This window comes from Puntigrus tetrazona, chromosome 12, assembly GCF_018831695.1.
Source record: "Puntigrus tetrazona isolate hp1 chromosome 12, ASM1883169v1, whole genome shotgun sequence".
Taxonomy (NCBI): Eukaryota; Metazoa; Chordata; class Actinopteri; order Cypriniformes; family Cyprinidae; genus Puntigrus; species Puntigrus tetrazona.
In genome coordinates this window covers 7,408,924-7,429,769 of record NC_056710.1, presented here as the reverse complement: position 1 = coordinate 7,429,769, position 20,846 = coordinate 7,408,924, and the positions used below count along the sequence as shown (strand labels likewise).

The 20,846-nt window shown below is 41.2% G+C and overlaps 1 protein-coding gene across 1 annotated transcript in view; it reads right to left on the bottom strand.

Annotated features, from left to right (window-relative positions):
* lrp2b (low density lipoprotein receptor-related protein 2b) overlaps positions 1-20,846 on the bottom strand; it is a 69,164-nt gene that overhangs the window by 42,946 nt on the left and 5,372 nt on the right. Inside the window, exons 13-23 of the mRNA XM_043253219.1 lie at positions 20,571-20,777; positions 19,948-20,150; positions 18,172-18,312; positions 17,832-18,041; positions 17,282-17,474; positions 16,981-17,106; positions 16,724-16,854; positions 16,448-16,585; positions 15,875-16,153; positions 15,552-15,791; positions 15,259-15,381 (exon numbers count right to left, since the gene is read on the bottom strand). Coding sequence (XP_043109154.1) covers positions 15,259-15,381; positions 15,552-15,791; positions 15,875-16,153; positions 16,448-16,585; positions 16,724-16,854; positions 16,981-17,106; positions 17,282-17,474; positions 17,832-18,041; positions 18,172-18,312; positions 19,948-20,150; positions 20,571-20,777 — 1,991 coding nt within the window. The remainder of the gene's footprint in view (positions 1-15,258; positions 15,382-15,551; positions 15,792-15,874; positions 16,154-16,447; positions 16,586-16,723; positions 16,855-16,980; positions 17,107-17,281; positions 17,475-17,831; positions 18,042-18,171; positions 18,313-19,947; positions 20,151-20,570; positions 20,778-20,846) is intronic.

The following is a 20,846-nucleotide window of genomic DNA, read 5'->3' as shown; positions in this document are numbered from 1 at the left end:
CAGGGGATTTTAATATCCACATAGAAAATGCAGATATCAAAACTACAAAAGAATTTGTAACTGTTTTAAACACTTTTGAGCTGATTCAGCATGTGCATGGACCTACACATCACCATGGGCACACGCTAGATTTACTCATCAGTAAGGGTTTACAGCTTTCGTCCATTGTTATCAAGGATGTAGCACTGTCTGATCACTTCTGTATTTTCTTTAATATATTGATCTCTGCTACCACTGAATCCAGATCTGTCACTGTCAGAAAGAGATGCATTAATGAGAACACAAGTGTGCTATTTATGAAGGCTGTTTCTTCAATGCCAAACATTTCTGCCGACTCGCGTTGATCTTCTCCTAGAGTCCTTTGACTCAAAAGTTAAGAATGTCATGGATGACATTGCACCTATGAAAGTCAGTAAGAAGACTGGCAGACAAAAGTCATGTTGGAGAAAATCAACAGCAGTGCAGATCATGAAAAGGCAATGCAGAAAGGCTGAGCGGACGTGGCGAAAGACAAAACTTGAAATCCACTATAGCATCTATAAAGACAGCCTGCATGCTTTTAATGTGGAATTAGCCACAGCACGACAGACGTTTTTCTCAAACCTTATAAATAGTAACCTGAACAACACCCGCACTCTTTTGCTACGGTTGAGAGACTGACAAACCCCAAGTCAGATTCCCAGTGAAATGCTTTCTGACAGCAAATGCAATGAGTTTGCCTCATTCTTTTCTGAGAAGATCGAAAATATCAGAAAGGCAATTAAAACATCAGATGATTTAGAGATATGTCAGATTCAACCACAATCTCAAAAAGGATTCACTATGTGTGTTTTTGAAGCAATTGATAGCAAAACTTTGGAGAAAGTAGTACAGCACCTAAAATCCTCAACCTGCTGTCTTGACACACTTCCCACATCCTTTCTTAAAAGCGTGTTTGACTGTTTAAAAGCTGACATCTTAGAAGTGGTGAACACATCACTTCTTTCTGGGACTTTTCCAAACGCCCTGAAAACTGCGGTTGTTAAGCCCTCCTGAAAAAGAGAAATCTTGATAACAGTATATTGAGTAACTATAGACCGATATCAAATCTTCCGGTCATAGGCAAGATCATTGAAAAGGTAGTTCTGAATCAGCTGAACAGCTACTTGAACTCAAATGGTTATCTGGATAATTTTCAATCTGGTTTCAGACCGCACCACAGCACAGAGACAGCGTTGGTTAAGATAATAAATGATATTCGCCTAAACTCTGATTCTGGTAAAATATCAGTGCTGGTACTACTAGATCTTAGTGCTGCGTTTGACACTGTCGATCATAACATTCTTCTAGACAGACTGGAAAACTGGGTCGGGCTTTTCTGGAATGGCTCTAAACTGGTTCAGGTCATATTTAGAGGGGAGGGGTTATTATGTGAGTATAGGAGAGCATAAGTCTAAGTGGACGTCCATGACATGCGGAGTCCCACAAGGCTCAATTCTTGCACCGCTCTTGTTTAGCCTGTATATGCTCCCACTAAGTCAAATAATGAGAAAGAATCAAATTGCCTATCACAGCTATGCTGACGACACGCAGATTTACCTAGCCTTATCACCAAATGACTACAGCCCCATTGACTCACTCTGCCAATGCATTGATGAAATCAACAGTTGGATGTGCCAAAATTTTCTTCAGTTAAACAAGGAGAAAACTGAGGTCATTGCATTTGGAAATAAAGATGAAGTTCACAAGGTGAATGCATATCTTGACTCAAGGGGTCAAACAACCAAAAGGCAAGTCAAGAATCTTGGTGTGATTCTAGAGACCGACCTTAGTTTCAGCTGTCATGTCAAAGCAGTGACTAAATCAGCGTACTATCACCTAAAAAATATTGCAAGAATCAGATGCTTTGTGCCCAGGCAAGACCTGGAGAAACTAGTCCATGCCTTCATCACCAGCAGGGTGGACTATTGTAATGGTCTCCTCACTGGCCTTCCCAAAAAGACCATCAGACAGCTGCAGCTCATCCAGAACGCTGCGAACCAGAAAATCAGAGCACATCACACCAGTCCTCAGGTCCTTACACTGGCTTCCAGTGACATTTAGAATTGATTTTAAAGCACTTTTACTCGTTTATAAATCACTCAATGGACTAGGACCTAAATACATTGCAGATATGATCACTATTTATACACCTAACAGACCACTCAGATCACTAGGATCAAGTCAGTTAGAAATACCAAAGGTTCACACCAAACAAGGAGAATCTGCTTTTAGTTATTATGCTGCTCGCATCTGGAACCAGCTTCCTGAAGAGATCAGATGTGCTGAAACTTTAGTCACTTTTAAATCCAGACTCAAAACTCATCTGTTTAGTTGTGCATTTACAGAATGAGCACTGTGCTGCGTCCGAACTGTGCTACTTTGCTTCTTTTATTTTAAACTGTTTTAAATCAATCTCCCTTTGCTTTAAATTCAATTTATCTTAAATCAGTGTTTTTATTTTATTTTAATTTCTTTTATTGTTATTTAAATCTTGTAATTATTTTATTTCCTCTTTTGTAAAGCACTTTGAATTACCATTGTGTATGAAATGTGCTATATAAATAAACTTGCCTTGCCTTGCCTTGCGTGTGATGATGCCATTGCGTGTGATGAAGTCATCGTGGTGTGATGATGATGTCATCGCGTGTGATGATGTCATCGCGTGTGATGATGTCATTGTGTGATGATGATGTAATCGCGTGTGATGATGTCATTGTGTGTGATGATGTCATTGCGTGTGATGATGTCATCGTGTGATGATGATGTAATCGCGTGTGATGAATTCATCGTGTGTGATGATGTCATCGCGTGTGATGATGTCATTGTGTGTGATGAAGTCATCGTGTGTGATGATGTCATTGTGTGTGATGATGTCATTGTGTGTGATGAAGTCATCGTGTGTGATGATGTCATTGTGTGTGATGAAGTCATCGTGTGTGATGATGTAATCGCTTGTGATGATGTCATTGCGTGTGATGATGTCATTGTGTGTGATGAAGTAATCGCGTGTGATGATGTCATCTTGTGATGATGATGTAATCGTGTGTGATGATGTCATTGCGTGTCATGATGTTATTGCGTGTGATGAAGTCATCGTGTGTGATGATGTAATTGTGTGTAATGAAGTCATCGCGTGTGATGATATCATCGCGTGTGATGATATCATCGCGTGTGATGATGTCATCGTGTGTGATGTCATTGCGTGTGATGATGTCATTGTGTGTGATGAAGTCAATAGCGTGTGATGATGTCATCGCGTGTGGTGATGTGATTGTCATTGTGTGTGATGAAGTCATCGCATGTGATGATGTCATCGCGTGTGATGATGTCATCGCGTGTGATGATGTAATTGTGTGATGATGATGTAATCGCGTGTGATGATGTCATTGTGTGTGATGATGTCATTGTGTGTGATGAAGTCATCGCAGGTAATTGATGATGTCGATGTCATCGCGTGTGATGATGATGTAATCGCGTGTGATGATGTCATTGTGTGTGATGAAGTCATTGTGTGTAATGAAGTCATTGCGTGTGATGATGTCATCGCGTGTGATGATGTCATCGCGTGTGATGATGTCATCGCGTGTGATGATGTCATTGTGTGTGATGATGTCATTGCGTGTGATGATGTCATTGTGTGTGATGAAGTCATTGTGTGTGATGAAGTCATCGCGTGTGATGAAGTCATCGTGTGTAATGATGTAATTGTGTGTGATGCTGATGTCATCGCGTGTGATGATGATGTCATGTGTGATGATGTCATGTGTGTGATGATGTCATCGTGTGTGATGATGTCATCGTGTGTGTGTGATGATGTCATCGTGTGATGAAGTCATCGTGTGTGATGTCATGATGATCATCGCGCGTGTGATGATGTCATCGTGTGTGTGATGATGATGTAATCGCGTGTGATGATGTCATGTGTGTGTGATGATGTCATTGTGTGATGAAGTCATTGTGTGATAAAGTCATCGTGTGATGATGTCATCGCGTGTGATGATGATGTAATCGCGCGTGTGATGATGTCATTGCGTGTGATGATGTCATTGCGTGTGATGATGTCATCGTGATGATGATGTAATGTGTGATGATGTCATTGTGTGTGATGATGTCATTGCGTGTGATGAAGTCATCGTGGTGTGATGATGTCACGCGTGTGTGATGATGTAATCGCGTGTGATGATGTCATTGTGTGTGATGATGTAATCGCGTGTGATGAAGTCATCGTGTGTGATGATGTAATTGTGTATGATGAAGTAATCGTAGGTGATGATGTCATCGTGTGATGATGATGTAATCGTGTGATGATGTCATTGTGTGTGATGATGTAATGCGTGTGTGATGATCATCGTGTGATGATGTCATCGTGTGATGATGTCGCGGTGATGTCATGATGATGAATCATCGCGTGTGATGATGATGTAATCGTGTGTGATGAAGTCATTGTGTGATGATGATGTCATCGTGTGTGATGATGTCATCGTGTGATGATGATGTAATTGTGTGTGATGAAGTCATCGTGTGTGATGATGTCATCGTGTGATGATGATGTCATGTGTGATGATGTCATCGTGTGTGATGATGTCATGATGATGTCATTGTGTGATGATGATGTGAATGTCGTGGTGATGATGTCATTGTGTGTGATGATGTCATCGCGTGTGATGATGTCAGATGTGATGATGTCATCGTGTGATGATGATGTCATCGCGTGTGATGATGTCATCGCAGTGTGATGATGATGTCATCGCGTGTGTGATGATGTCATCGTGTGTGATGATGTCATCGTCGCGTGTGATGATGTCATTGTGTGTGATGATGTCATCGTGTGTGATGATGTCATCGTGTGTGATGATGTCATCGTGTGATGATGTCATTGTGTGTGATGTAATCGCGTGTGATGATGTCATCGTGTGTGATGATGTCATTGTGTGTGATGATGTCATCGCGCGTGTGATGATGATGTCATTGTGTGTGATGATGTCATGTGATGATCATGGCGTGTGATGATGTCATCGTGTGTGATGATGATCATGTCAATGTGTGATGATGTCATCGCGTGTGATGAAGTCATCGTGTGTGATGATGTCATGTGTGTGATGATGATGTGATGATGTCGATGATGTCATTGTGTGATGATGTCATCGCGCGTGATGATGATGTCATTGTGTGTGATGATGTCATCGTGTGATGATGTCATCGTGTGTGATGATGATGCGTGTGTGATGATGTCATCGTGTGTGATGATGTCATTGTGTGTGATGATGTCATCGCGTGTGTGATGATGTCATCGCGTGATGATGATGTCATCGCGTGTGATGATGTCATCGCGTGTGATGATGTCATCGTGTGTGATGATGTAATTGTGTGTGATGATGTCATCGTGTGATGATGATGTGATGATGTAATTGTGTGTGTGATGATGTCATCGCGTATGATGATGATGTCGCCAGTGTGTGATGATGTCAATCGCGTGTGATGATGTCATCGTGTGTGATGATGTCAATCGCGTGATGATGTGATGATGTCATCATGTGTGATGATGTCATCGCGTGTGATGATGTCATCGTGTGTGATGATGATGATGTGTGATGATGTCATTGTGTGTGATGATGTCATTGTGTGTGATGATGTCATCGCGTGTGATGATGTCATTGTGTGATGATGTCATTGCGTGTGATGATGTCGCGTGTGATGATGATGTGTGATGATGTGTCGTGTGATGATGTCATCGCGTGTGATGATGTCATCGGCGTGTGATGATGTCATTGTGTGTGATGATGTCATCGTGTGATGATGTAATGTGTGTGATGATGTCATTGCGTGTGATGATGTCATCGCGTGTGATGATGTCATCGTGTGTGATGATGTCATCATTGTGTGTGATGATGTCATTGTGTGATGATGATGTCATCGCGTGTGATGATGTCATCGCGTGTGTGATGATGTCATCGCGTGTGATGATGTCATTGTGTGTGATGATGTCATCGCGTGTGATGATGTCATTGTGTGTGATGAAGTCATCGCGTGTGATGATGTCATCGTGTGATGATGATGTGTAATGTGCGCGTGTGATGATGTCATTGTGTGATGATGATGTCATTGTGTGTGATGTCATCGCGTGTGATGATGTCATTGCGTGCATGATGAAGTCATCGTGTGTGTGATGATGTCATCGCGTGTGATGATGATGTCGTCGTGTGTGATGATGTCATGTGTGTGATGATGTAATCGCGTGTGATGAAGTCATCGTCGTGTGATGATGTCATCGTGTGTGATGATGTCATGCGTGTGTGATGATGTCATCGTGTGTGATGATGTCATCGCGTGTGATGATGTCATTGTGTGTGATGAAGTCATCGTGTGTGTGATGTCATCGTGTGTGATGATGTCATGATGTCATCGTGTGATGATGTCATCGCGTGTGATGATGTCATCGTGTGTGATGATGTCATTGTGTGATGATGTCATCGTGTGTGATGATGTCATTGTGTGATGATGATGATGTCATCGCGTGTGATGATGTCATCGTGTGTGATGATGTCATTGCGTGTGATGATGTCATCGTGTGTGATGATGTCATCGTGTGATGATGATGTAATCGCGCAGATGAATGTCATTGTGTGTGATGATGTAATCGCGTGTGATGATGTCATCGCGTGTGATGATGTCATCGTGTGTGATGATGTCATCGTGTGTGTGATGATGTCATCGGTGTGTGATGATGTCATCGTGTGATGATGATGTCATGTCGCTGTGTGATGATGTCATCGCGTGTGATGATGATTGTGTGATGAAGTAATCGCGTGTGATGATGTCATGTGATGATGATGATGTGATGATGTCATTGTGTGTGATGATGTCATCGCAGATGAATGTGTGATGATGTCATCGCGTGATGATGATGTCATCGTGTGTGATGATGTCATCGCGTGTGATGATGTCATCGCGTGTGATGATGTCATCGTGTGTGATGATGTCATCGCCAGTGTGATGATGATGTCATTGTGTGTGATGATGTCATCGCGTGTGATGATGTCATTGTGTGTGATGATGTGATGATGTGTCGCGTGTGATGATGTCATTGCATGTGATGATGTCATTGCGTGTGATGAAATGTGATGATGTAATGTGTGATGATGTCATCGTGTGTGATGATGTCATTCGCATGTGATGATGTCATCGTGTGATGATGTCATCGTGTGTGATGATGATGTCATCGCGTGTGATGATGTGATGTGTGTGATCGCGTGTGATGATGTCATTGTGTGTGATGATGTCATCGTGTGTGTGTGATGATGATGATCGTGTGTGATGATGTCATCGTGTGATGAAGTCATCGTGTGTGATGATGTCATCGTGTGATGATGTCATCGTGTGTGATGATGTCATCGCGTGTGATGATGTCATTGTGTGATGATGATGTAATCGCGTGTGATGATGTCGTGCGTGTGATGATGTCATCGTGTGTGATGATGTCATTGCGTGTGATGATGTCATGTGTGTGATGAAGTCATCGCGTGTGTGATGATGTCATGTGATGTGATGATGTAATCATTGCGTGTGATGATGTCATCGTGTGTGTGATGATGTCATGCGTGTGATGATGTCATTGTGTGATGATGTCATTGTGTGTGATGATGTCGCGTGTGATGATGTCATCGTGTGTGATGATGTAATCGTGTGTGATGATGTCATGCGTGTGATGATGTCATTGCGTGTGATGATGTCATCGTGTGTGATGATGTAATCGCGTGTGATGATGTCATTGCGTGTGATGATGTCATGTGTGTGATGATGATGTGATGATGTGATGAAGTCATCGCGTGTGATGATGTCATCGCGTGCGTGATGATGTCATTGCGTGCGTGATGATGTCATGTGTGTGATGATGTCATCGCGTGTGATGATGTCATCGCGTGATGATGATGATGATGTCATCGTGTGTGATGAAGTCATTGCGTGTGATGATGTCATGTGTGATGATGTCATTGTGTGATGATGATGTCATCGCGTGATGATGATGTCATCGCGTGTGATGATGTCATCGTGTGTGATGATGTCATTCGTGTGTGATGATGTCATCGTGTGTGATGATGTCATGTGTGTGTGATGATGTCATTGTGTGTGATGAAGTCATCGCGTGTGATGATGTCATCGTGTGTGATGATGATGTAATCGTGTGTGATGATGTCATTGCGTGTGATGATGTCATGTGTGATGTGTGATGATGATGAATCATCGCGTGTGATGATGTCATCGTGTGTGATGATGATGTCATCGGCGTGATGATGTCATGCGTGTGATGATGTCATGTGATGTGATGATCATCGCGTGTGATGATGTCATCGCGTGTGATGATGATGTAATCGCGTGTGATGATGTCATCGTGTGTGATGATGTCATCGTGTGATGATGTCATCGTGTGTGATGATGTCATCGTGTGTGATGATGTCATCGTGTGTGATGATGTCATCGCGTGTGATGATGTCATCGCGTGTGATGATGTCATCGTGTGTGATGATGTCATCGTGTGATGATGATGTCATCGCGTGTGTGATGATGTAATCGTGTGTGATGATGTCATCGCGTGTGATGATGTCATCGCGTGTGTGATGATGTCATCGCGTGTGATGATGTCGTGTGTGATGATGTCATCGCGTGATGATGATGTCATCGCGTGTGTGATGATGTAATCGCGTGTGATGATGATCATGTCGTGTGTGATGATGTCATCGTGTGTGATGATGTCATCGTGTGTGATGATGTAATCGCGTGTGATGATGATGTAATGTGTGATGATGTCATTGTGTGTGATGATGTCATCGCGTGTGATGATGATGTCATGATGTGATGTGATGATGTCATCGTGTGTGATGATGTCATGATGTCGTGTGTGATGATGTCATCGCGTGTGATGATGTCATCGCGTGTGATGATGTCATTGTGTGTGATGATGTCATCGCGTGTGATGATGTCATCGTGTGTGATGATGTCATGTGTGTGATGATGTCATCGTGTGATGATGATGTCATCGTGTGTGATGATGTCATCGCGTGTGTGATGATGTCATTGTGATGATGTCATTGCGTGTGATGATGTCATTGTCGTGTGATGATGTCATCGCGTGTGATGATGATGTCATCGCGTGTGATGATGATGTAATCGCGTGTGTGATGATGTCATCGCGTGTGATGATGTCATCGTGTGTGATGATGTCATCGCGTGTGATGATGTCATCGTGTGTGTGATGATGTCATTGCGTGTGATGATGTCATTGTGTGTGATGATGTCATTGTGTGATGATGATGTGTGTGATGAAGTCATCGTGTGATGATGTCATCGTGTGTGATGATGTCATCGCTGTGATGATGATGTCATCGCGTGTGATGATGTCATTGCGTGTGATGATGTCATTGTGTGTGATGTCATTGTGTGTGATAATCGCGCGTGTGATGATGTCATCGCGTGTGTGATGATGTCATTGTGTGTGATGATGATGTCATCGCGTGTGTGATGATGTCATCGCGATGTGATGTGTGATGATGTCATCGCGTGTGATGATGTCATCGCGTGTGATGATGTCATTGTGTGTGATGATGTCATTGTGTGTGATGATGTCATTGTGTGTGATGATGTCATGTGTGTGATGATGTCATTGCGTGTGATGATGTCATCGTGTGTGATGATGTCATCGTGTGTGATGATGATGTCATGCGTGTGTGATGATGTCATCGCGTGTGATGATGTCATCGCGTGTGTGAGTCATGTGTGATGATGTGATGTCATGTGTGTGATGATGTCATCGTGTGTGTGATGATGTCATCGCGTGTGTTGATGATGTAATCGCTTGTGATGATGTCATCGTGTGTGATGATGTCATCGCGTGTGATGATGATGTCATCGCGTGTGATGATGTCATCATGCGTGTGATGATGTCATCGTGTGATGATGTCGCGTGTGATGATGTCATCGCGTGTGTGATGATGTCATCGCGTGTGTGATGATGTCATTGTGTGTGATGAAGTCATCGTGTGATGATGTCATTGCGTGTGATGATGTGATGTCATGATGTAATTGTGATGATGTGATCGTGTGATGATGTCATCGCGTGTGTGATGATGTCATCGTGTGTGATGATGTCATGTGTGTGATGATGTCATCGTGTGTGATGATGTCATCGCGTGTGATGATGATGTAATTGTGTGTGATGATGATGTCATCATTGCGTGTGATGATGTCATCGCGTGTGATGATGATGTCATCGTGTGATGATGATGTAATGCCATGATGATGTCATTCGTGTGTGATGATGTCATCGTGTGATGTGATGATGATGTCATCGTGTGTGATGATGTCATTGTGTGTGATGAAGTCATCGTGTGTGATGATGTCATTGTGTGATGATGATGTAATCGCGTGTGATGATGTCATTGCGTGTGATGATGTCATTGTGTGATGATGTGTGATGAAAGTCATCGTGTGTGATGATGTCATTGTGTGTGATGATGTCATCGCGCGTGTGATGATGTCATCGTGTGTGATGATGTCATTGTGTGTGATGATGTCATTGCGTGTGATGATGTCATTGCGTGTGATGATGTCATTGATGTCATGCCGTGATGATGTCATTGTGTGTGATGAAGTCATGCGTGTGATGATGTCATCGTGTGTGATGATGTCATCGTGTGTGATGAAGTCATCGTGTGTGATGATGTCATTTATGATGATGTGTCAAGTGATGTAATGATATGTGCGTGTGATGATGTCATTGTGTGTGATGATCATCGTGTGTGATGATGTCATCGTGTGTGATGATGTCATTGTGTGTGATGATGTCATTCGTGTGTGATGATGTCATCGTGTGATGATGTCAATGTGTGTGATGATGTCATGGCGTGTGATGATGTCATTGCGTGTGATGATGTCATTGCGTGTGATGATGATGATCATTGTGTGTGATGATGTAATCGCGTGTGATGATGTCATTGCGTGATGATGTCATTGCGTGTGATGATGTCATTGCGTGTGTGATGTCATCATTGTGTGTGATGATGTATCATGCGTGTGATGATGTCATTGTGTGATGATGTCATTGCGCGTGATGATGATGTAATGATGTGTCATGCGTGTGATGATGTCATTGTGTGATGATGTCATTGCGTGTGATGATGTCATGATGATGTGTGATGATGTCATTGCGTGTGATGATGTTGTGCGTGTGTGATGATGTCATCGTGTGTGATGATGTAATTGTGTGTGATGAATGTCATCGCGTGTGATGATATCATCGCGCGTGTGATGTCATCATTGCGTGTGATGATGTCAATGTGTGATGATGTCATTGCGTGTGATGATGTCATTGTGTGTGATGAAGTCAATAGCGTGTGATGATGTCATCGCGTGTGGTGATGTCATTGTGTGTGATGAAGTCATCGCATGTGATGATGTCATCTCGTGTGATGATGTCATCGCGTGTGATGATGTAATTGTGTGATGATGATGTAATCGCGTGTGATGATGTCATTGTGTGTGATGATGTCATTGTGTGTGATTACATCATCGTGTGTGACGATGTCATCGCGTGTGATGATGTAATTGTGTGATGATGATGTAATCGCGTGTGATGATGTCATTGTGTGATGATGTCATTGTGTGTGATTATCATGATGAATGAATGTCATCGTGTGATGATGTAATTGTGTGATGATGATGTAATCGCGTGTGATGATGTCATTGTGTGTGATGATGTCATTGTGTGTGATGAAGTCATCGTGTGTGATGATGTCATCGCGTGTGATGATGATGTAATGCAGATGATGTCATTGTGTGTGATGAAGTCATTGTGTGTAATGAAGTCATTGCGTGTGATGATGTCATCGCGTGTGATGATGTCATGTGATGATGTCGTGTGATGATGATGTAATTGTGTGTGATGATGTCATTGCGTGTGATGATGTCATTGTGTGTGATGAAGTCATTGTGTGTGATGAAGTCATGCATGATGATCATCATGTGATGATGATGTAATCGCGTGTGATGAAGTCATCGTGTGTGATGATGTAATTGTGTGTAATGAAGTCATCGTGTGTGATGATGTCATCGCGTGTGATGATGTCATTGTGTGTGATGATGTCATCGCGTGTGATGATGTCATTGTGTGTGATGAAGTCATCTTGTGTGTGATGTCATTGTGTGTGATGAAGTCATCGCGTGTGATGATGTCATCGCGTGTGATGATGATGTAATCGCGTGTGACGATGTCATCGCGTGTGATGATGATGTAATCGCGTGTGATGATGTCATTGTGTGTGACGATGTCATCGCGTGTGATGATGATGTAATCGCGTGTGATGATGTCATTGTGTGTGATGAAGTCATTGTGTGTGATGAAGTCATCGCGTGTGATTATGTCATCATGTGATGATTATGTAATTGCGTGTGATGAAGTCATCGTGTGTGATGATGTCATCGCGTGTGATGATGTCATTGTGTGTGATGAAGTCATCGTGTGTGATGATGTCATTGTGTGTGATGATGTCATTGTGTGTGATGAAGTCATCGTGTGTGATGATGTAATCACGTGTGATGATGTCATTGCGTGTGATGATGTCAATGTGTGTGATGAAGTCATCGCGTGTGATGATGTCATCTTGTGATGATGATGTAATCGCGTGTGATGATGTCATTGCGTGTGATGATGTTATTGCGTGTGATGAAGTCATCGTGTTTGATGATGTAATTGTGTGTAATGAAGTCATCGCGTGTGATGATATCATCGCGTGTGATGATGTCATCGTGTGTGATGATGTCATTGCGCGTGATGATGTCATTGTGTGTGATGAAGTCAATAGCGTGTGATGATGTCATCGCGTGTGGTGATGTCATTGTGTGTAATGAAGTCATCGCATGTGATGATGTCATCGCGTGTGATTATGTTATCGCGTGTGATGATGTCATCGCGTGTGATGATGTAATTGTGTGATGATGATGTAATCGCGTGTGATGATGTCATTGTGTGTGATGATGTCATTGCGTGTGATGATGTCATTGCGTGTGATGAAGTCATCGTGTGTGATGATGTAATTGTGTGTGATGAAGTAATCGTGTGTGATGATGTCATCGCGTGTGATGATGATGTAATCGCGTGTGATGATGTAATTGTGTGATGATGATGTAATCGCGTGTGATGATGTCATTGTGTGTGATGATGTCATTGTGTGTGATGAAGTCATCGTGTGTGACGATGTCATCGCGTGTGATGATGATGTAATCGCGTGTGATGATGTCATTGTGTGTGATGAAGTCATTGTGTGTGATAAAGTCACCGCGTGTGATGATGTCATCATGTGATAATGATGTAATCGCGTGTGATGAAGTCATCGTGTGTGATGATGTCATCGCGTGTGATGATGTCATTGTGTGTGATGAAGTCATCGTGTGTGATGATGTCATTGTGTGTGATGAAGTCATCGTGTGTGATGATGTAATCACGTGTGATGATGTGATTGCGTGTGATGATGTTATTGCGTGTGATGAAGTCATCGTGTGTGATGATGTAATTGTGTGTAATGAAGTCATCGCGTGTGATGATATCATCGCGTGTGATGATGTCATCGTGTGTGATGATGTCATTGCGTGTGATGATGTCATTGTGTGTGATGAAGTCATCGTGTGTGATGATGTCACCGTGTGTGATGAAGTCATCGCGTGTGATGATGTCATCGCGTGTGATGATGATGTAATCGTGTGTGATGATGTCATTGCGTGTGATGATTTCATTGTGTGATGATGATGTAATCGCGTGTGATGATGTCATTGCGTGTGATGATGTCATTGCGTGTGATGAAGTCATTGTGTGTGATGATGTAATTGTGTGTGATGAAGTCATCGTGTGTGATGATGTCATCGCGTGTGATGATGATGTAATCGCGTGTGATGACGTCATTGTATGATGATGATGTAATCGCGTGTGATGATGTCATTGCGTGTGATGATGTTATTGCGTGTGATGAAGTCATCGTGTGTGATGATGTAATTGTGTGTGATGAAGTCATCGTGTGTGATGATGTCATCGCATTTGATGATGTCATTTTGTGTGATGAAGTCATTGTGTGATGAAGTCATCGCGTGTGATGATGTCATCGTGTGATGATGATGTAATCGCGTGTGATGATGTCATTGCGTGTGATGATGTCATTGCGTGTGATGATGTCATTGCGTGTGATGATGTCATTGCGTGTGATGAAATCATCGCGTGTGATGAAATCATCACGTGTGATGATGTCATCGCGTGTGATGAAGTCATCGCGTGTGATGATGTCATCGCGTGTGATGATGTCATCTTGTGTGATGATGTCATTGTGTGTGATGATGTCATTGTGTGTGATGATGTCATTGTGTTTGATGATGTCATCGTGTGTGATGATGTCATTGCGTGTGATGATGTCATTGTGTGTGATGAAGTCATTGTGTGTGATGAAGTCATCGCGTGTGATGATGTCATCGTGTGTGATGATGTCATCGCGTGTGATGATGTCATCGCGTGTGATGATGTCATTGTGTGATGATGATGTAATACACTACTATATACAGTAAAACCTGTATTGGATATTACATGTAATGTTATGGTATTATAGGTTTACAATTTTTAGAAGTAAAAACGATTGTATAATTGTACATTGTACATTGACTGTAAATTGACATTCCCACAATTCCCTGTGTGAAATTAGTTTTTTTTGTTTGTTTTTTGAAAATGTTGTTGTTGTTGTTGAAATAACTATGCTTCCTCTTTAGGGTTTTTAGGGTTGCATGTTAAATAAAATGTTGTTAAATGAAAGTTTATTGCATTATTTCAATTTCATGTATGTTTTTATGATGGTGTTTAATGTTTGTGTCAAAGAAACATTGCACCTTCTATAATATTTAATAGCTTCTTGTAATGGATTTTGGTTCATCGTGTGACTTTCTCATTACCACCTGCTTTTGGTGGTTATCAGAGTATTACAAAAGTACAAAACAGATCTCAGTACTTTAATAGTATATTAAAATTCTATCAGTTAATGAAACCTACAACATTTTTACAGTAAAATTCTGGCAATCACAGCCAGTGTTTTTTTTTTGTTTTTTTTGCTGTATATAGTGCAGATTTTTTTTTACACTGCCCACATAAATTAGTCACTATAAAATCTACAGCATATACCAATATCTCACATATAAATGAAATCACTGCCTTACCACAGTCCTTCTCATCAGATCCATCTAAACAGTCCTGGTCTCCATCACACACATATGAGTTATATATACAACGATGATCTGGACACAGGAAGAAGCCAGGTTGGCAAGTAGTTATAGTGGAATCTGAAAAAGAATGAGAGTGGACAAAATTAATATTATATGTTATGTTTGTGTACATGGGCAGTTCTAGGAGTAAAATTCTCAGAATTTTCTTTGCTAACAAGCATTGCTGCATACTGACTGAACCTTGTTCATGCATTTTCAGAATTTTGTCCAAAATCTTTAGTACTCACTGCAATGTCTCTCATCAGAACCATCGCCACAGTCATTGAAGGCATCGCACACCCATGCTTTTGGGATGCAGTTTCCGTTACCGCAAGTGAACTGGCTGGACGAGCAGGTGGTTGGAATACGTGTGGGGCAGTTATCCTCATCGGTTCCATCACCACAGTCATCATGCCCATCACAGCGCCAACTAGCAGGGATGCAGTGCTTGTTTCCGCAGGTGAAAGCATATGGTGAGCAGGTTGTATCTGATTAAAAAGTTGAAAGGAGATGTTCACAGACATCTAGGCCTTTAGATGGTGCTCAAGCACACTCACATGTAAATACACACCTGGATCTGTGCAGTTGGCTTCATCTGTCTTGTCCGCACAGTCATTCACACCGTCGCAGCGAAAAGAATTTGGCACACAGCGACCCCCGTCACAGGGAAAGGCATAGTTGCCACAGTTATCATCTGGTGGGGGCTCAGTATCATCCTTCACACAGTCCCTCTGGTTCTCCTGCAGTTTCATTCCATAGGGGCATCCACACACACGGTTGGACGCAGGTGTAGGGAAACAGAAGTGACTGCATCGGCCATTTGATATCAAATTACATCTGCTCTTGAACACTGCACACATCAATGAGATTAAAGTAGCTGATTACCCCTTACTGTGACAAATGACACTGTACATCTAGCAAGAACAAGGGTCAATTAAATTATTTAAAAATACAATACAATTTTTTTTCTATGAAAATAGAATTGTGTACAATTTCTGTATTTAAAATAATTTTATTATTATCTTGGAGTGTATAAGGTTAACTGTATCACCAACAAAAAACAAAAACAAAAAAAACTATTAAACAAATTACATTTTTTAATGAAAAATTGGATTAAACACAGCAGCTTTTCTGTGTCACTCACAGTTCTGGAGATCAGCTGAGTAGGCCTTAATGTTCATAACACCTGAAATGCCCTTGCGTAGGACTATATTTTCCCCACCATCTCTCTTCCTCATTCGAAAAACAGAATTTGTCCTCCAGTCTGACACAAACAGATGATCTAACAAATAGGGTGGAGGTAGATCAGTCAGTGGAAAAGTGGAAACACATGTATTAAAATTAATTTAGTTAATAATTTATCCTAACATATTCATCATAATGGTCATGTGAAGAATGAAGAAAAGGCAAAAAAGCCGACCTGCGTGTACTGTAAGCGAAAAAGGATGAGTGATTTGTCCAATGCTGGAAAAGGCCTGTCTATCTAACCCATCAATGCTCACATGCTCAATCCGGTCAAGCTGCGCATCAACCCAATAAAGCCTATCCATCCTATTGAGCACAAACATAAGCAAGTTCAATGAAAATTTAATAAACATCTCATTTATAAACAGAACTCTTTGAGAAATCAAAATGTATAGGTACAGGAAACTATTGATTGCAATAGAATCTCCTTACAGGTAGTCCAAGGCAAGTCCGTTAGGCCACCCGAGTGTTGAGTTGATTAGTGGAACAGCATTGCTTCCATCTGTGTATGCTCTGGTGATCACAGCTGGACGGTACCAATCAGACCAGAAGAGGTATCTAGGGGAATAAAATAGAGCAGTCCAGTAAAAACCACACACAAATGCTCAAATTTATAGAGTGGCTGTTATTTGGGTCTTATGTCTAATTATGCTTCTCTGTATTTACAGGACGTGCTATAGTTATATTTTAACTTCTTATTCTAAATGATACTCTTGCCCATGATGTCTCATACCCTGCACTGGGGTGCACAGCAATACCCCGGGGGAAATTTAAGTTCTGAACAATGTCCCGTCTCGATCCATCTGTTACTTTAAAAGCAGAGACAGTGCGATAGGTGCTCGATGTCCAGAAGAGGATGTGAGAGGTCCAATCAAATGCCATCGATTCCACAGAGCCCACTCTGTAACCTGTCAGAATCTCATGATCTGAGAATAACAACAGAAGCCTGTTTAGTGAAAACAATTTCTCACAATTTCTCTGAAATTAAAGTAGTGAGTGTAACTCATTTGTGTTACACACAGCGAATACATTTTATTATTAATATAATTTAAAAAAATAAAAATTTTTATTTTATTTTATTTTTTGCAAAATTTAAAAAAATATTCTAAAACCAATTCATATTATTATAAAATCTTTACATTTCTGAAATGTATCTTTCCAGGTTGTACAGTATGTCATTTCTGATTTATTCTAACATTGTGTTTGGATTCAATCAAGAGTGGTACTTGGCCAGTTTAGTGCAAAACAAATAAACAAAAAAAAGTGATGTGTTTTCCACTTACTGGTTCCATTCATGGGTGATTTGTAAATGAGTTGTCGCATTCTGTCATTGTAAAACACAGTCTCCACTGACGCATCATACTCCACTCCAGAACCAGAGAAGGATTGGGCCATGCCAGCAAGTGGCAGGGTAACATCCTCCTGGGACGAAACATTAAGAGGAATCCCCCTGACTGCAAGTGCACTTGCCACCAGTAAATAATCTCTAATCTCTGAAAAGGAAAACATTTTTCTGAGAATAAAAATCTTCAATGTTAAAATACACTCTATTATCCCAATATATGACCATTATATTCAACAACAATGATTTTCATGATTTGGTAGGCAGGCTCTCTCACTCACTAAAGCAAGTTTGGTGATCATCCTGAAGGTCGTATCCTAGGCGACACTTGCAGCGGTAACCCAGCCCGTCGTTGTCAGTACGGTGACTCAGAAGGCAGATTTGCTGACACCCACCATTGTGTCTGCCACATGGGTTTATTACTGCAGTCAGAAAAAGGCCAGGTATTATATACGTAATGTTGCAATGTGTCCTCTTTGTTCATAGTTTGTGAGTATTTTTCATTTTGCATTATAAATAAATAGATAAGGTAGTAGAGCCAAACACTGGTCTAAAATTTTGGTACAACAATAATAAGGTGGGTTGAACCAACAAATCAAAAAAAGATAATTTATTACTCAGAGGTGTCCAAATGTAAAAAAAAAAAAGTGCTAAGGTGCAAAAGTGCAAATGATTTTGGTTATTAACCCTTCCTCAGTGCTATGTGCAAACACCTGCACTTATATTGGGATAAATATTGGGACATTGATACAATTCTAACATTTTTGGCTGTATACACCACCACAATCGCCACCCAAATCAGGTGAACAGTGTAGGAATTACAACAGTTTGCATATGTGCCTTAAGGGACCAAAAGTAATGGGACAACTGGCTTCTCAGCTGTTCCTTGGTCAGGTGTGTGTTATTCCCTCATTATCCCAATTACAATGAGCGGATCCAGAGTTCATTGCAAGTGAGCTATTTGCATTTGGAATCTGTTGCTGTAAACTTTTAAGATGACATCCAAACAGCTGTCACTATCAATGAAGCAAGCCATCATTAGGCTGAAAAAACAAAACAAACCCATCAGAGAGATAGCAAAAACATTCATCTTAGCCAAAACAACTGTTTGGAACATTCTTAAAAAGAAGGAATGCACAGGTGAGCACAGCAACACCAAAAGACCCAGAACACCACAGAAAACAACTGTGGTGGATGACCGAAAAACTCTTAACCCTTCATAACAGTTGGCCAGATCAGAAACACTCTCCAGGAGGTAGTTGTATGTGTGTCAAAGTCAACAATCAAGAGAAGACTTCACCAGAGTGAATACAGAGTAATGTATACCATATCAGTAATGTAAACCATTGGTGAGCCTCAAAAACAGGAAGGTCAGATTAGAGTTTGCCAAATGACATCCAAAAAGCCTTCACAATTCTGGAACAATATCCTATGGACAGATGAGCCCAATATCAACTTGTACCAGAGTGATGGGAAAAGAAAAGAAGGAAAGGAACTGCTTATGATACTAAGCATACCACCTCATCAGAGAAGCATGGTGGTGGTAGTAGTGTCATGGCGTGGGCATGTATGGCTGCCAGTGGAACTGGTTATCTTGTATTTATTGATGATGTGACTGCTGACAAAAGCAGCAGGATGAATTCTGAAGTCTTTTGGGCAATATTATCTGCTCATATTCAGCCAAATGCTTCAGAACTCATTGGATGGCTCTTCACAGTGCAGATGGACAATGACCCAAAGCATACTGCAAAAGCAACCAAAGAGATTTTGAAGGGAAAGAAATGGAGTGTTATGTACTTGCTGAAGACAAAACTGAAGGGGAAATGCCCCAAGAACAAGCAGGAACTGAAGACATTTGCAGTAGAGGCCTGGCAGAGCATCACCAGGGATGAAACCCAGCTTCTGGGGATGTCTATTCGTTGACTTATATTCTTTCAGCAAGAGTCTAAATTGCCTTCTCTACGAGTCTGTGTCAACTGTTCAATAACAACAAAGTTTACCGAATGAGGCATCTCAACAAAATTACATTTTGCATTATAACAATAAACTTGTCTCACCAAAGGGCTGAAGAGCTGGATGGGAAACCACAATTTGTCCAGGTCTGTTAGTAGACCGGTACAAAAATGTTGGGTCACTGCCATTGAAGCGGTTGGTCCGAATCACACCCATCTTGACCCAGTCTGTGAAAAAGGCATGGTTCTCAAATACCGAAATCCCGAATGGGTGGGGGACCTGATGACCACCATTCAACACTGTTTTCCTAGTGGCATATTTTATAACACAAATATAAATGTAAATTTAGTGTTCAGTAAAAAAAACAAAAATACAAAAACACTATATGAGTGATCTTCAATCTTTTGACTCCAAGGCCTGTAATTGTTCATAACAATATTCAGGATAATGATTTTTAAAAGTGCTTTCTTTTATTTTAAAGCGTAATATATCTATAAATAACTTCTATAAATATAACATCAGTATGTCCATGGAAAATAATTAAATTTAAAGTCTAAAAATAACACTTTTAAAATCGGGACTGGTCCTAATTGAGAGCACAAAGAAGGCAAAAATGTTTCAACAAATGATTTAGGAAAGCTGGAGCCTTCTAGTGAACTCCAGCCCCCTGGATGAGAACCACTGACCACTGGAAAGGTATTAATTGCTGATTTGTGGTGTACAATACCTCTCCAAGCCATTATATGTAACAGTCTCAACCAGGTTAAAATGGTTATCTGTCCAGTAAACCCTCTTGGTGACCAAATCCAAGGAGATTCCAGTTGGGGAACCCAGTCTTGTCTTAACCAGCTCAAACCGGTTACTGCCATCCATAAATGCCCGTTCCAGTTTAACATCATCTGTGTTATAGCCAGAGTCTGTGAAGAACATGTATCTGTAGGAAACAGGTTAGACCACAAGTAGATGAGTTCAGTATTTCTTTACAACACAATGATTCACATTA